The following is a 17,167-nucleotide window of genomic DNA, read 5'->3' on the forward strand; positions in this document are numbered from 1 at the left end:
TATTTGCTCTTAGAACACGCATTGTAAAGCTGTATTTTCATAAATTTCTTTACTTGGTCTTGCTCTTGATTAGTTGCTTCGTTGCGTTGTATCTGGTATGTTGGCTTTATTCTAGTTTAGTTAAGTTTTAAATATGCAAGGTTAGTTCGTAGCTTCCGTGTAAACGGTGCACGGCATTTGTTAGCTTCTTCAAATGATACCTCGTTTAGTTTTCAAACAAAAGTGATTTAGCCATGGCATCGAATTTTTTCATTAGCTTCAGCATGGCGGACAGACTTTGCGGCAGATACAGCGCCTGGTCTAAAAAAAAAAAAAAAAAAAAAAAAGAACTGTCAGTAACCCCATAGCATGATGTCAGCTTGTCACAGCAAAAATGTTCTTAAATATCACAATACAGAGGTAGTTGATTCATGTAATTGGTAGGTTTGTTTTCTTAGCAGTTCCTTATATTTATACTTTTGATTGTGGTTTCTCGTAACTTATTACAACCGCCTAGTACATAACTTAAGCTTGTTAATAAACATTTTTGAATTATGTTGATTATGTAGATAAATAAGCAAAAGTAAACGGCTTCAGTAAACACAGGTTAGCGTTAAAAGCGACGTTGTGTCGTCCTTAGGGAAAAGTTTATGCCCCGTTTTCGGGACACGCTGACAGCCAAGGTAAAATTCAATACCTATATAGTGAAATTATTGCAAGAAAGAAAGCAGATGCGTTTAATGCCATAACGGCAGTATAGATTTTCGTGCAAACTTGTGCGTTAGATCGAGAAGCCGTGCTGCTAGATAACCGCCAATCCGGACATTCTTGTATTCGATGCTGTATTGTCTGCCGTGTCCGCTGGTCCACTCCTTGTCACGGATCGGTTCTGTTCACTTCGCACCTCGGCGTTGTCCACCACCATGGACGGGTGGGTGGAACTAGAGCCAAACAGTTTACCGAGAATTTCCGTTTTTGCACTGTTTGTATTATGAAGCAGTGTCCTGTGTTTGTCGAAAAGCTTGTACCTCAAGATTTATCTTCGAATTGTTGGTTGTATGTTTGTTGATCAGATAAAAGCAAATTAATAATTTTGCTGTAACGCATCTTTTAATTGCAAAGGCCTTTATTTAGATGTTTCTGCAGTTGCAAAAGAAGTCATAGCCCAGATGATGATCCAGTGGTCCCAACCTTTCTGAGAATGCAATCAAGTATTAAGTAGTGTTCGACTATTCCACCCATCATATTCAGTGTTAGCGCCTAGCTAAACGTTAGAGCGAAAAAGATTTCTCTTTGAACAGTCATTCTCAAAATGACCAAATTACACGCAGTTTTCGTAGGTGTGTTATTAAACCACGAAATAATGAGTCAGTGAGACAACTGATACTCGTATTTACTTTTAACAACCTTTTTCGTAGCATGATAAGGCAGTTGTAAATACGTAGCGAGTGCTACCCTCAACTATTTCTCAGGAAAGGGAGCTATGTCCGTAGTGAGGGTAGAAACTTGCGAAACATGCCGCCTTTGCAACAGACATCTCCCTAGCGACGCTTGTTTCATCCATACCAAACACCCACTGTACGTAGGCATACTGTTCATAGACCGCTTGTGTGTGGGACTCCATTCTTAGGAGCTAGCTGAACTCTGCCAGTGCTGTGTGTCTGACCTTTGGCACTAATAATAGTAATGTATAGACGCTACAGCAGCAAGGTAGACATTACGCCTAGTCACTGCTCTCTTGCGCCGTCAGTAGTTAGTTTCTTTTTCCGAAGGTAATGATGGAATGCGGGAACTACATGACAACTCGGGCAATGTATTTTCATACGATATCCAGCACATGTGATGTATATGTCGTAATATCCTGTCGTGGATGCGTGGTACAAATTGTGCACAGCCTCTGAACAACGTGAGGAATATGTTCATGGCCAACATTAATTTCAAAAACTCAAACCTCCACCAAATTTTGTCTTGCATTAATGTAGTATTTTTAATCGGTTGATTAGTTTAGTGTTACGGTTTTATTAAATGGTAATATTAGTAATGATCTTTTAAAAATGATGTTGGTAACCGGAACAAAGTTGCTCCTTTTTGTTTTTATACCGCAAAAATTAAAAGATTACCCCTCAGGGGGGTAATTATCCATAGGTTGGGAATCGCTGTGATACTCGTAGAATTGCAGCTGTGGGCGCATGAACACAAAAACAGGTTAATTTCCTGCTTTCTCCAGATTTAGATGTCATAACACGAAGCAGGACACGTCACATCTCTTTCGATTATTTCTGCTCCTATATAGATTTATTTCTGCTGAGTCGCTTAAGACGTGAAAATTCTTACGTTGATTGTGTACTGCAATCAGAATAACAAAATAATATGTAGCTAGTTGTTCACAAAAGAGCTACTAAAGCAACAGTCAGTGGACGAGCTTCGTCACATCATCTGCTTTGTCCGCCTTTGTTTGAAGGTCACAGTCAGCGATCAAGATATTTGTGGAACTACATTACTGCCAAGATGTCGGACGTTGTTTGCGATGTTTCGCAGCGCAAGAAACATTTCACACTGTCGTGATTTTCCAAAATTGTGTAAACGCGGTTAAGATTATGCTGATAAAACCGAAAGAGACCTGGTAATTAACAAAATTATAGAGGTGTGGCGTTTTTCCTGGTCGAATGATACGCGGGAAGATGTTAGAAGAAAATCAGTATTTTGCTCGTAACATAACAAGCGGGTGTGCAGTAGAATATATATCGAAGCGTGACGGGTCTTTCGCGGACAATGCACAACCTGCCGCAGAAGTCAGTTAAAACCTGAAAGTGCAGTATTCCACGGAATAAGCTAGGCAGAGAGGTAAAAATTGACACGCACGCCTCAAATGAGTTGGGGGTTTTATTGAAACCAAAAGTGGAGTGTAAAACCTGGCCAACAGTTGGCGCTGGACGGCAATACGTGAGTGCCACCGCATGAGAATCATGTATAAAATGAATACGGAGAGAGCCAGACAGATGCGCTGCGTATTTCTTTAACAGAAAACGACACTGTTCGTGAAGCTTTGCTATCACACTGGAGAATCCGTTACTGCAGCTGTACGATCCTATCGCCATAAAAAGGGTATTCGAACGGGTGAAAATCCTGTGAAAAGTGTCGCTGTGAAGAAAATATCACTGTTAGACGATCAGCCCCTAGTGGGCGACCAGACAGAAGTACTGCAGCCCTGACTATTGAGGAAGAAATAGAGACTTTAGCGGGGTCATGTTCGCATGGCAAAGTCGTTCCGTAACTCCAGCTCTTGTTGGTGAATGACGGCTGACATGTTGAGCATTGGTTATAAAGAACATTGTTTTCGCTAAAAATCAGTTCTGATAATTACTACTTTCGTATCATATGAAGCGTCGTCTGTTTGTGCACTTTTTTGGTTTCAATCAAATCCCACGTAATTTCGAGCATGTATATCAATTTTTACTTATGTACCTACAATATGCCGAGAAGTATTGAAATTTTAAATGTTATCGGACTCTTGGTTCACCCTTTATATGTTTCTCTGTTGTGGTATTTTAACGAACTTCCATTAAATTTTAATGGCTATATTTATTTCCAAATTTCAACATATCCTTTTTTTCTTCTTTATACCCTGTGCTAGTCAATCCAAGAAATGCTGTCTTCGTTGGCAGCCATTCCCACTATACTGTGCTCATCAAAGAATAAGCCCGATGTAGACGTTACACCGTGCATTCTTCTGCGTTTGCTTGAATGTCGCTGGATTTTGTTTCAGTGGGGCGGAAGCCAAGCTGTCTGCAGTACAGTCAAGTGCGATAATGAGGATGCGTTTCGTGCTGTGCGTTATGCGCTCATATAATCGGGGAAAATACGGAGCAACAGCTTCACTGTCGCATTTAAATTGGACAGCAGTGGGCAGTAAGCTGGTCGTGCTAACCTGCAGCAACGTGAAAAGTTGCAGCTGAGACGTAAAAAGAGACGCCAAAGAAACAGTATACCTTCGAATGGCATTTAATTTGTCGACGGAGTGAATTAACATACGGCAACACTCCGTCAACACGCTTCTTAGGCGACCAGTTGAAAAAATGTTTTTTGGGTGATCCATGTGTGACGTATAAGCGTATCGCAGGGCTCTCACCCTATAATTAAATATAGGAGCTAATGAAGGTATTATTTAGTCAGCTACCTGGTAATTTCTAAAGTCTTTCCAAATCCCAATCCGAGTAATACGTTTCAGTACTGGAACTTTCATCGGTTACGTTGATAACCAGGTGACCAGCCACAGAATCCATGAAACCACCCAAGCGCAACATTTTCTTCTCACCTTTCACGACAATCCTATTCTGCACCACGCCAGCGTTCGCCAGTGATGTGTGACAAAAGATTCGTGTAATAGTTCCGGTACGTCTGTCAGATCAAACGTCGTGTAATTTCTCGTCCCTTAACTTGAATGGGGATCAGTTCTGTTGGCTGCAAATAGCTGTGATACGGTAACAAATGTAAATATGCAGCATTTGTACTGCATGCTAGAGGCCGCGGAAACTGTTTTTCCACGTTTCTACGACGCGTATCTCTCTGGACCGAATGAGACCACGTCTGTGACACTCCAAATAAAGATTATTAGATTCGTAATTTTGTCCCAAAAATTTAATTTGTAATGTTTTCTTGATTTGAACACTGTCAATGATTTATAAAATGTCAGTAACTAATAATTTATATTTACAATTAAAACTGGAATTTTCGTGTGATGTATAATTAGAAACAAGAAAACGTGCATTTCTCATAAAAATAATTAGGTCTGTGTAAATTAGCATATATTACACGAATTTTTATATTTAAATGGTGTGGGTATTCAAGCTGAACGAAAAATATCGAGAAAAGAGAGAAGTCCACTTCAGGATCCGAACCTTTTACTTTTCTTCATTGCTGTCGATTAATACACGCATTAACTGTGTGTGCCAAAAGGAAAACTTCAAAACAGACTTTTTCCGTTAACTTCTGGAAACCATTAAGTAAAACCTGTCTGTCTCCATTTTTAATGGTGTTTCACCACGGAGCAGGAAACAGCGTCAACCGTTTTCACATTACCTGTTAGCAGCGCGGCAAACCGAGCACAAGAAGTAGAGTCGATAGAGACCGCGTCTATACACGATATTTGAAATAGAAAATACATTGATAAAGTATGATTAACAAAACGTTGACGGCTGTTACTACTTGAGAATACCATAAAATTTCATTTACAGTAAAATAGTAGCAAGATATCTAACACACAAGACAGACCTGCTTCTAAGAGCGTGGCAACACCAGCGTGCGTGTGTTACTGCTATCGACCAATCATCGCATTTGTGTTTGTTTACATTGGTTTATTCGGATGATGAACGAAGTGTAGTCTGAAATTCTTCGCAGCAGCATAATAGCTGTTTCAAAAGTGAGGTTAAATTTCACAAAGTTGGTCGCTGCGCGTGCACGCTTGATTGATAGGCTCGTTGATAGGAGACAGCGATGTATAAACGAGTCTGGTCGTTTGCAGGGGCCTTAACGCTCCGCAGATAATTCCAGCAACTGATGCAACTCGTGACCCGTTCTCGGCAAGTGATTTGTTTCTTTGAGCTATTTTCTTTTGCAGTACGCAAAAGAATGTCTGTAGTTAACAGCACAAGTGAACATAAAAATGGTACCGCTATTAGGATCTGCAAGGCGAATTCGATACAGCAGGGTGGCGCAAATGTAACAAGGAAAAAGATTTGCATGCACTCATAGAATCGTGAGACGTAGACGTGATCATTTTGTACGAGCCTACACGACTGGGCAGGTGATAATGTATTGGAGCGCACTTTCTTCACTCTTGTGCGTCCATTTTCAACAACCTACCACGAGAATTACAAAATTCGAGCATCAATAAATTATTTTATTAATTATTAACTTTTGTGATTTTAATTTCATATAGTGATTCCCGATTCCCATTGACGTCGGGTCAAAAACGGGCCCTTCAATTGGCACAAGCCCTTACCTTTAACACATAGATTTTTTTTATCTGTATCTCGTTTCATCACAACCGGTACATGTAACTTTTTCGTCATCTCGGGAGTCGTGGGTTCTTGAGTTCGTGAAGCTTGTGCAAACCCTTTTCGTGCACCTTTATTTGCTAACGACACATTTCGGGAACCATAGTGTCCAAACATTAAGTAGCGTGACAGGCATACCGTACTGACTCTTGACGCCAAAGCAGTTTCATAGGACCACCCTGAACGTCAAATAAACAAATGAGTTTCCTTAAAAAATAAGAATGTATTTTATGATACAAAAAGTTTCTTAGGTCATAATACCTATATTACTACAAATTAGAAGCGACTTCAAAAATTTGTCGACTGTCTTGTACTATTATGACGGTTGTAGCCATTTTGGTACCGCGAAACAAAACTACCGCGGCGTCTCTACTCGTAATTGTGGACACCGCAACAACATAACACAATTATCGTTGTAATAAGACGATTTTTATATCTTCTCGTATAACCTGTTATTAAGAGCCGTAAACTAAAAACCAATCCCAATAAAAAGAAATAAATTTAAGTGATGCTCTCAAACGAGTATTCTTATAATTGTTAGCTCTTAAGTTCATTGAACCTTAACGCTTAGAGTAAAACTTAATGATAAACATTAGATGCCACTTTATAAGCTTTTAGTTAAAAGTTGTTCTGAAATGCTATTATTGGTAGTAAATTATTTCCATGATAGAGCGACACCACAGATTGAGCTTACGGATGTGTACATCACGAACATATTGGACTAGAGGGTAACAGAACCGCCAGCATAGCCCCTTTCCGTGTGCCTGGTGGTTAAGTTAGAGATTTATCGGGTTCCACCACTAAACAAATTTTTGCACGGTTGCAATTACTTTAAAACGTTATGTGTCATTTACAAACTTGTTTATCGAAGTGTCTGTTACAACAAAGTAGCATAAATAAAGGGTAAATAAAAGGTATTCCAAACGCGTTGCAGAAATAAGTATTTTCATATCTTGGAAATGGAGGTGCCCTTGGGATCTCCTTGTGAGCGGAAAGCGCTTACGAATATCTTGCAGTTTTATCCCCAGTTCTTGCGCGTAATTTTCTATTTCGAAGAACAACGCCTCCTTGGGTTTGTTGTTCCGAAACTGGAGGAAGACCCGGTTATTCAGACTTACAGGATCCATTCGAACAGCGAGCCCATGGAAATGACCATCTCCTACGACTTGTCTTTGTATTGAGTTCGTGGTTGTGTCGCTTCCGGAATTTGATCGGGCCTATGATTTTCATCAAGTTCTATCTTTACCTTATTTAAAATTTTTCGGTCAGACATTTTGTATTTATAGCAAAGCATTCTGAGGCTATCTGCTTGTTTTACCGTTCAACAGGTTTCTTGTGACCCGAAAAGGACGTGTAATTCGGAATACTTTTCAGCGCCTGTCGAAGTAAGAGGAGAGAATGTCGAAAAACATGGTTCGGAGTTTCTGGTGTAAACCGCGATTATTTAATCACAATCTATGGACAAACTAAACAGCTTAAACAAATGCGCTGATATTTCTCGAGTTATTATCCGTATGATTAGATAGCGCCGGAAGACTGCTTCAGCACTCACTTGGCAGCTTGTAGATACATTATATCTCGAATAAAACTACTCCATGATTCACAGCACAGGGCGCTCGAAGGGAAACACTTTCGATGTTATTTTACACGTGTAGTGCATGTATAGTGTTGTAATTGAAGGACCAAATTTTTGAAGATAGTGCGGTTCGCAACTTAAATAATGCTCTGCAGGTATTTCTGACGGCTTGCGTATTCTCCGGCGGATGCGAGACAAATAGCGGTTGCCGCTGCGTACAGTCGCGTGATCGCAGTCATGGAACGTGGCGCGCTCACGCACGGCGGTTAGTGGGCGAGCCGGCCGCACGAGGCGCTACAGTCGCGACGAGTCCACCAATGAGCGGCCGCCGCGTACAAGCCGGTGCACGCGCACTGCTTTTTCAACGGCCGCGCGGCGCGCGAATCTGGCTCGCACGAGAACTTGCGCAGCACGTCCTCGCGCAGCGCGAGTTCTGAGTCATACACATAAAAAGTAATGTCGCTTGGTAATGTTTCTAATAAAGATCGCAAATAAAATTTCACCTGTAAGGGTTTTCAGTTTTCTTTGCTTGCGTTGATTGTATATTATGAAAGTTGTAGCGTATAAAATTGACTTAATAAGCGTAGCGTGACTTTCTTCTTCGGTAACTGATCTCATCTCTAAGCTGGTATTGCATTACGGTTTTCTATTTTTTTTTTCGGCTGATATCCGTGATTTGAAGTCTAAATTTTAGCAGTCTGCTTTCGGTGTTTCTTGTACAGGGTGGCTCACGGGAAGTGTATATTTCCATGTGATTATTAGAAGATTTCGCGTATATTTACACCAATATTTCTTTCATTTAACTGTTCGCCATGAACTATTACTGAAAACGCATTTACTTACTTCTTTAGAAGTGCATCACGCAAATGTCATTCGTCATTGGTGATGTACTACTGTAGTTTACGGAAACTTTTCATTACTTTCTCAGTCAATTCTTGAGGAATGGGATCTCTTTCCGTCTGGCGGCTTTCATCTTGTCAGTATTGTGGATTCGCCATAAAAAACTTGGTTCTGGAGATTACCTCACAGAAAGAAGGCGGGGGTTGAAGACCAGGTGATATCGCCAGCCATGGGATATCACCGACTAATGAAAGTAATCGAAGTTTATATATCATTCGTCATTGAATTATGGGCCGTATCACGCTTAGACAGCAATGTTAGTGCAGTCGTGCAATGAAAATATTGTTAATCATGACCGCATACCGCTTGGAACTGACACGCAGTCGCCAGTAGTGAGCTTAAAAGTGCCCAAAGATTTCAATTTACTCTCCAGTAGCACAGCGTACGACGAGCTTTGAGGTACCCTGGGCTGTTAGATCAGTGAACTGCGGGTTTGCGTCTGTGTAATATTGGAAGTTTGGTTTGCTGACCAACACAGACGAAAATTTGCCTCGTCAGACACCGCAAGATTTTTCAAGATCCGTGTCAATTCTGCCCAGCAATGTGCAGCAATTGTGCTCACCTACCCACTTTAATCTCCCGGACGCAACTGTTGAGTACTAGCAGTTAGTAAGAATCAAATTTTAAAACCCTGTTTCACAATCCTCGGCAAAAACGTGTCTAGCTTTCGAAGTGTCATTTTAGGGTCGTTATGCTTCATGTTGGGTACAGAACCCATCTAATGCCAGTGTTTCGTCCACCTTGTATTGTCTTGTCTGGAGCACAGATTCCTATCTTTTTCCACGGCGCATTGCGCGTTAAGATAGCCGCAGTGCTCTCCACACAACATTAACACTACCGCGCTTCAATAAGCATTTACACTGAAAACTGTTCCACACGGAACTGAGTGGCATACTATGTGGGTTTAATTAGAAGCGGTAAGCGGCGTCAACACATCTAAATTTGGCAAGGTGATCAATTGAGAATGTCCTTTCCGTGGGCAACACTGTAGTTATCGACTACCTGTAAGTGTTGCGTATGCCTTTGTCTTTTTGTACGCGCATCAACTTGTTAGCCGGCTTGACTCAGCATTCCTCCATTTTGTGTGATGTGAGGGTGTTTCTACATCGCGCGACTGAGATGTGGCATTATTATTGTTCTAAAATCTGTCATTTGTTGTTAAAATAGTGGCAGCTGAGATACAGGCCAAATGATTTTTACAGCGTTCAAAGAAAATGCAGATTTCACACGAAACTTTTAGTCGAATGTTTTTCTTTCTCAACGATGTTACATGACATCGCCTCTTTATTTTTTGGTAATAAATAACGTTTAGAAGAGGATTTTTAAATAGGTCTGCAGAATCTTGTGGTCCCTCTTCCGTTGGCGGTGTATCTCGTGAAGGTCGACCGGAATCGTTTGTTCATTCTGAAAGATGAATGCTGTGCGCAATATTTTTGAAGGGGGCCAGCATGAGACTCAGCGTCGTACAGGACACCATTACACGCGTCGAAAAATGAGAGTTCACTCGATTTTACAACAACATTTAAGAATGAAAACGGTCTGTTCCCGACGGATTCTGCAAATTTGTAACTGGGGCTTAAAAGCAGGCCCGCATTATTTGTCGTAACGAAATGCTCAAAACTTTCAATCGCGGAAATATAAAATCGGAATGCAAGACGGTAGCGGGACATAAAAGTTGGATATAAGTTTGTGAGCAGGGAACTAAGCAGTTACCAACTAATATCATTTTATCTTGAAACTTTTCCATTGGTCCGCGTTTGCATAAAAACAATAACGTGGGGTGTAATCAACTGTTCCTCTGCTTGCACTGGGCACGTCAAAATCCTTGGTTTACGTAGTTGAACGCTTTATGCCAAACGGTATAAAAAAAGTTGTTCACCACCCATCAGCGATGAAATAAGGAAAAATGAATGAAAACGTAGCTTCACTGTTAATGGCTATAGAGCCACTTGGCACACAGCACGTCAATCCGTTGATTCTTTGACGGAGAAAACTGTGAAATCTGTGTCTCGTTGACGTATTTTCCAGAGTTGTTACCTAATTTCGTTCGCTTTGTTGAAACAACAAATGCTTGATAAAATAAATAAAATACAGAAGCATCATTCAGTACACCTTAGAGAAGTATGTTGCTAGCAAAATTGTAACGGATAAAAAAAGTGGTTTTGCAGCCATGTGAGAAAGATACAACGCAAGCAAAGAAAGTTTCAACTCCAGACCAAGAGAAGTGAAAACCTAGTCGTCAAACAAGAGGCGAACGAAGCGAAAATTAGGTTAAGAACAGCGATGAGAGGAGCATTCAACGATGTTTAAACTAAAATTTTGCCCCCCGATCCGACTAAAAACCCTAAGTAGTTACGTCTTTCTTAAAATCAGTGGGCGGATCGCAATTAACTTTCGGGCACTCTGTGACCGTAGCGGCATTGCAACGGAAGTTGACAGAGATAAGGCCGAAATACTGCATTCCTTCTTCCGAAACTGTTCGCCGCGGAAGATCGTAATACGGTCCCCCTTTTCAATCATCGCACCTAAATGACGGATATTGAGACAAATGTTCGCGAAATAGAAAACTAATTAAAATGGGTTGGCAGTGAGAAGGCAACAGATCCAGATCAGACACCTGTATGATTGTAAAAAGCTTATGCGGAAGAACTTGCGCTCATTCTAAATAGCGGTTTATCGTACGTTACTGGAGCAACGAAAGTTACCTGGCGCGACTTGAAAGAATGGCAGGTCATTCCCGTTTTTAAGAAAGGTCTTAGGACAGTTATACATAAAAAAATGGTTCAGATGGCTCTGAGCACTATGGGACTCAACTGCTGTGGTCATTAGTCCCCTAGAACTTAGAACTACTTAAACCTGACTAACCTAAGGACATCACACACAGCCATGCCCGAGGCAGGATTCGAACCTGCGACCGTAGCAGTCGCACGGTTCCGGTCTGCGCGCCTAGAACCGCGAGACCACCGCGGCCGGCAGTTGTACATAATTATAGCTGTATATTGCTGACGTTAATCTGTCGTACAAGTGTAGAATATGTCTTAACGCTCACGTATTACAATGTTTTTAGAGAACGAAAATGTCGTCTGGAAAAGAATCAACACGGATTCCTGAAACAGAGATTTTATGAAACTCAACTCGCTCTTTTCGCTCGTGAAGTCGAGCATGCCGTGCACTTCATCGCTCACGTGGATGTCATTTTACATAACGTCAGGAAAGCTTTTAATGAAGTTACGCATTGTCGAAGAGTGAAAAAAATACTGGCAGTACTACAAGGAAGTGCGATAGGAGCGTTCTTGTATACAATATGTATAAATGGTCTAGTGAACAACCTCCGAAGCTCCCTGAGGGTGTTGTACATGACGCGGTTGTCTATGAGAAGGTAGCAGCGACAGAAAACCAGCGAAATTGACGAAGACCTGCGTAACTGACCAGTGGTGCAGTGACTGGCAGTTGCTTGTGAACGCAAATAAGCGCATACATAAAAGAAAAAAAGAGTACTGTACAATTACACAAAATAGAAGCTATCTTAAAATACATTGTAGTAAACTTCCGGAGCGAGCTGAAGTAAAGTGAGTGGGGAAAAAGATGCTAGATGGAGATCCATAGAAAGAATATTAAGAAAATTTAGTCCTTGCAGGAAAGAACTGGCTTAGAAAACACTTGTACGACCGATCCTCGAGTTTTGCTCATCAATCTGGGACTCTTATCGCGTTGGATTAACAGAGGAGATAGACAAGATCTGATTCAGTCCTGAGGTGGTGTCATACTCGTTGCTTGACATGCAAGTAATGTGACATTTTTGCTCGCACATCATGTTTGAAGGTCGGTAATATTTATTCTTCAAATATTTAGCAATAGTTTTCAGACATTCACAAAAATTGTAACTTCTTATGTGTGTTTCGGTGTAAATACATGCATAGGTCAGACACTTGGCGAACGCTGCGCTGTATACGATCGCACGAAAAAGTATTGGCAGTTACATTTTAGTGGTTGTATGTTAAACGAAGCATAATTTTCAGAACAGAACCCAGACACGTGCCACTTTACATAGGTTACAAATATGTCCAAATCACTTGTCCGTAAAGGAACATACAGTGTTATGAAAATAAACATCGCTCTTTTGCATCCAAAAAAGTATCGGCACACGCGTATGAATCGGACAGTGTGTTCGTTTTATTCTTTGATGTTCACCTTCTAATAGCTAGTGTGTATCCCTTTAGCATCTATAACAACACGTAAGCGCTTAAGAATGCTTTGTATTAAATTCCGGGTGATATCGAGTGTAATTTTCGACCATTCTTCCAGGAGCACTTAGCCAGGTCGTTTTTACCGGATGGACGCCTTTTTCTGACGTGTGTGTCAAGATGAGCCCACAGGTTCTCAATGGGGCTCAAATCAGGGCTGTGAGGTGGTGTTAGAACCCTTCTGGGGGCATTTTACAGTAACCACTCCCGTGTTTTCATGGCGGTATGTTTTGGGTCGTTGTCTTGCTGGAAGTGAAACACCCCAGTAAGGCCCAATAGCTAGTAAATTACCTCGCAACACGTCGATGTATCTCATATGATCCATTGTACCGTGGATTACAGCTAGATTTCCAACGCCGGACGCCGCCATACAGCAAGCAAGAGATAGAAATCCTAAGGGAAGGTTACATAAATTATTGTAAAAGGGAAGGTTATCATTAACAAAAGAGGTGTAGAGGAGACGGGAAGGTTTCAACTATCCCACAAGCACAAGAAGCATGGGTATTTAGTATAGCCTGCCTGCTGACCCAAAAGCATCGTGAGTACTTTGAAGTCCCCACAAACCATCCATTGATGGTCCTGATATTTGATTTTTTCCAGGATAATGGCCAAATCGTTATAGTTTTCATCCATATGCACAGAATGTTCCATCGGAAGTGATGCAAATTTATTTCCAATGTCCAATAATACTTGTTTAAGTCTAGTTTTGGCTGAATCAATGAATAGGCGCCATTCATATGAGTCATACTACATATCAAAGCAATGCATGAGTCCTCCCACATCATTGCAAAAAAACTAAATGTCCTTCTTTTGAGAAGAACTGGGTAAATTCTTTTTCTCGGTGTCTGTACCATGAAAATGAGGTGCCATATGATAAAATGTTTTTATTTTCTAATGTGGAACCTAACAGTTTGGCTGCATCTTTTCAAATACTTAATTCTCTTACTAGATCATTGAGCTCACTTTGAGAAAATAGTCGAGGCCTTTCATCTTTGTCTGAAGAAAAATCTGAGCTGGATTCACCCTAGGGAGGTAACGTAAGTTCGTCCTTCATCTCACGCGGTTCTTCATCCAAACTGGAAGGTGGCTGTGGGATAGGTGTTTGCCTGTGGAGTGCATGTGTTTGATGTCGAAGTGCGCATTCACTTGCAGCAAACTTTCTTTCTTCCATCAAATGCGCGCAAATTGAACTTCGATTCGTCGCTAAATGTCACAGTGTTCCAAAACTCCATCGGCTTGCTGATGTAGTCCTTGGTAAATTGCAGGCGTTTCTGCCGGTCAATTTCCGATATGTATGGCTTTTTCCTGGGAGAACGTCCATGCATGTTAGCCTCGTTCAACACATTTCGTATATAAGAAACTTCAACATAGCAGCGCGACAGCAATCGTTGGTTAATATATTAAAAAACTAGAAACCCTCCTCGATTGCAAAAAAGCACCTAGAGTTAACCTAGGTTTCGGCGTAGATAACTACATCTTCTTCAGACCAATAAAACCCACAAGTGCTTAAGGTCTTCTTAGGCACTTCTGGGTTTTGTTCGTGTGAAGAAGGTGTAGTTATCAACGCCGAAACCTAGGTTAACTCTAGGTGCTTTTTTCGCAATCGAGGCGGGTTTCTAGTTTGACATTTCGTATAGTTTGAACACTAACCGTCTTGGCCGACGTTGTCTGAACAACCTCAGCAATAGTTGCTGCACTTGTAGCAGGTTTTTCGAGCAAATGCGACGATACTGTGACGCTCTCGGGTTGTAAGTACTTTTGGACGTCCAGGACGACACTTATTTACTGTTGTTCCAGTCTCTTTATATTTATGAATGATGGCTCGTGCCGTGGTGTAGCTAACACACACCTGCTCCTATTTGTCGATAGCTTCTCCCCTGTGAATGGAGCGGTACCACCCTCACGCAACGCCACTGAATGTTCCTTCTTCTCTGGCCCCATGCCGACCATTATCGCGCACTACAGCAACATCCTAGCGACTGGGCCGTCAACGCGCAGTGTCTACTGCGTCAGCAGATTGCGTTCCGGCACCTGAAAACAGAGGCCCACGAGAGACAGGCCGCGGCGCGTACGTCACGAAGGTAGTTACGAACTCGCTCGCAGAGCCCAGCAGACAAAATGCGTTTCTAAACCTGTTAACTCGCAGAGGCGCGTTTAAGTACTAACGGGAATTGCGTCTTCCACTGGAATCTACTATTATGAAGTCTTACTCATTAACAGTATTACAGCAAAATTTAATTGAAGATTAATACTCGATATACATCGTATAACGACTTGTTTATAGCATTTACTCTCTTCTGCTTAACAGTACTCATTAAATGCTGGATGAGGTGCCTTATGCAACTGATAATCATTTTAGCATGATTTTATTTTATTATACGCCAGTAGAGCAGTAACAAATAATAAATAGGCCCATGGACTTCCCATCATTATAGGACTAAGAATGGTAAGATTGCATATAGCGAATTACAGTAGAAGATTAAGTTTTCGTTTGTACGAGCACGCCTAGTTAAGAGTTAACAGGTGTAGAAACGTAGTTTGTCTGCTGATTTGAACGAACGAGCGAGCAAGGTCGGTCTACCTTCGTGACGTATGCACCGCTGTCTGTCTTTCCCGTAGGCCTCGCAGAAAACTCGGCAACATACCGAGAAGCCACGTTCTGTGTCAATACGTTTTGTGTGCAGAGGAGATACATGTTTGCCCTTAACACTGCATTTCTTTGTTAATGGTAGGCACTGTGGGCAGAATTGTAATGTCTGGTATGTGAGGTAGCACGTACATGTGTTGTGTACCGGAAGGTGGGGCGTTTGTAACCAGCAACGATAAATACGCACGTGTGCCAATACTTTTTGGTGCGATTGTATTGGAGGAATCTACAGGTGTGCGCGCCATGCATGTAAATGCGGTATAGAGACTAGCCAGACGCGCAGTAAAAGGCAGCTGCATCTTTCGAAATAATCCACATAAGCTTAGTAATGACTCGATTTATATGTATTCGCTAACTACAAAATAGGGTGACAGCTCGAAATGTAACTCTATGTAACTAAAGTAGCATAAAAAGTGTCCGGCGATTCAACCCGGCCGGCCGGAGTGGCCGTGCGGTTCTGGGCGCTACAGTCTGGAGCCGAGTGACCGCTCCGGTCGCTGGTTCGAATCCTGCCTCGGGCGTGGACGTGTGTGATGCCCTTAGGTTAGTTAGGTTTAATTAGTTTTAAGTCTAGGAGACTGATGACCTCAGACGTTAAGTCGCAAAGTGCTCAGAGCCATTTGAACCATTTTTTTGATTCAACCCGTAGCTAGCACGCTAATGGCAGTGTTGTTTATGCGGCAGGTCCGAGCGGCTGGCCGCTACTGCACCCGGTCAACCCGTATCTGACGTGCGGCCTGTGCAGTGGATACCTCATCGACGCCACCACCATCGTCGACTGCATGCACTCTTGTAAGTACACGCTGTCGCCTAATCAACAAGTTAACAGAGTCTAATAGAAGGCATGTCCACAAAGAAAATATAAGAGGCGTGTTTTTTTTAAGTAAGTATCGATTTGAAATTAAAAACAAGACGTGCTAAGATATCTCAATTTTATTTTTACATGAAAGCCTGTACCTTAATCTACGCACTGACGCCATTACAGTCTGATTCTTACTTGTTTACGTTGTGTACTGACAAGGGAACCTCCCCATCACACCCCCATCAGATTTAGTTGTAAGTTGGCACAGTGGATAGTCCTTGAAAAACTGAACACAGATCAATCGAGAAAACAGGAAGAAGTTGTGTGGAACTATGAAAAACCAAGCAAAATATACAAACTAAGTAGTCCATATGAAAGATAGGCAACATCAAGGGAATGTGAGCCAAGGAGCGCAGTGGTCCCGTGGTTAGCGTGAGCAGCTGTGGAACGAGAGGTCCTTGGTTCAAGTCTTCCCTCGAGTGAAAAGTTTAATTCTTCATTTTCAGTTTGTGTGACACTCGTTATGTTTTCGTCACTTTTTGGGAGTGATTATCACATCCACAAGAAAACCTAAATCGGGCAACGTAGAAGAATCTTTTTACCCATTCGCCAACTGTAAAAGTTAGGTGGGACGACAACGTATTCCTGTCCTGTGACGCCCATGCCGTCACCAAGGAATCGGTTGACATATGACCTTGCGATCAACTGATTTCGATTCGCATTGGAGAGGCACGTCCTTTAGTCTACTAATCGCACGCTTTTGCGGTGCGGTCGCAAAGCACAGTCACTAAACTTATTACAGTGAACAGACACGTCAATGAACGAACGGACAGATCATAACTTTGCGAAAATAAATAAAGTAAAATTTTCTGATCATAACTTGGCGAAAATAAATAAAGTAATTTTCACTCGAGGGAAGACTTGAACCAAGGACTCTCATTTCACAGCTGCTCACGCTAACCA

General features: G+C 41.7%; 1 protein-coding gene across 1 annotated transcript in view; it reads left to right on the forward strand.

Moving 5' to 3' along the window:
* Window positions 1–17,167, forward strand: part of LOC126273075 (uncharacterized) — a 72,074-nt gene that overhangs the window by 32,499 nt on the left and 22,408 nt on the right. The window contains exon 2 of the mRNA XM_049976485.1: window positions 16,087–16,194. Coding sequence (XP_049832442.1) covers window positions 16,185–16,194 — 10 coding nt within the window. The 5' untranslated portion in view covers window positions 16,087–16,184. The remainder of the gene's footprint in view (window positions 1–16,086; window positions 16,195–17,167) is intronic.

The sequence above is a fragment of the Schistocerca gregaria genome, chromosome 5 (assembly GCF_023897955.1).
Source record: "Schistocerca gregaria isolate iqSchGreg1 chromosome 5, iqSchGreg1.2, whole genome shotgun sequence".
NCBI lineage: Eukaryota > Metazoa > Arthropoda > Insecta > Orthoptera > Acrididae > Schistocerca > Schistocerca gregaria.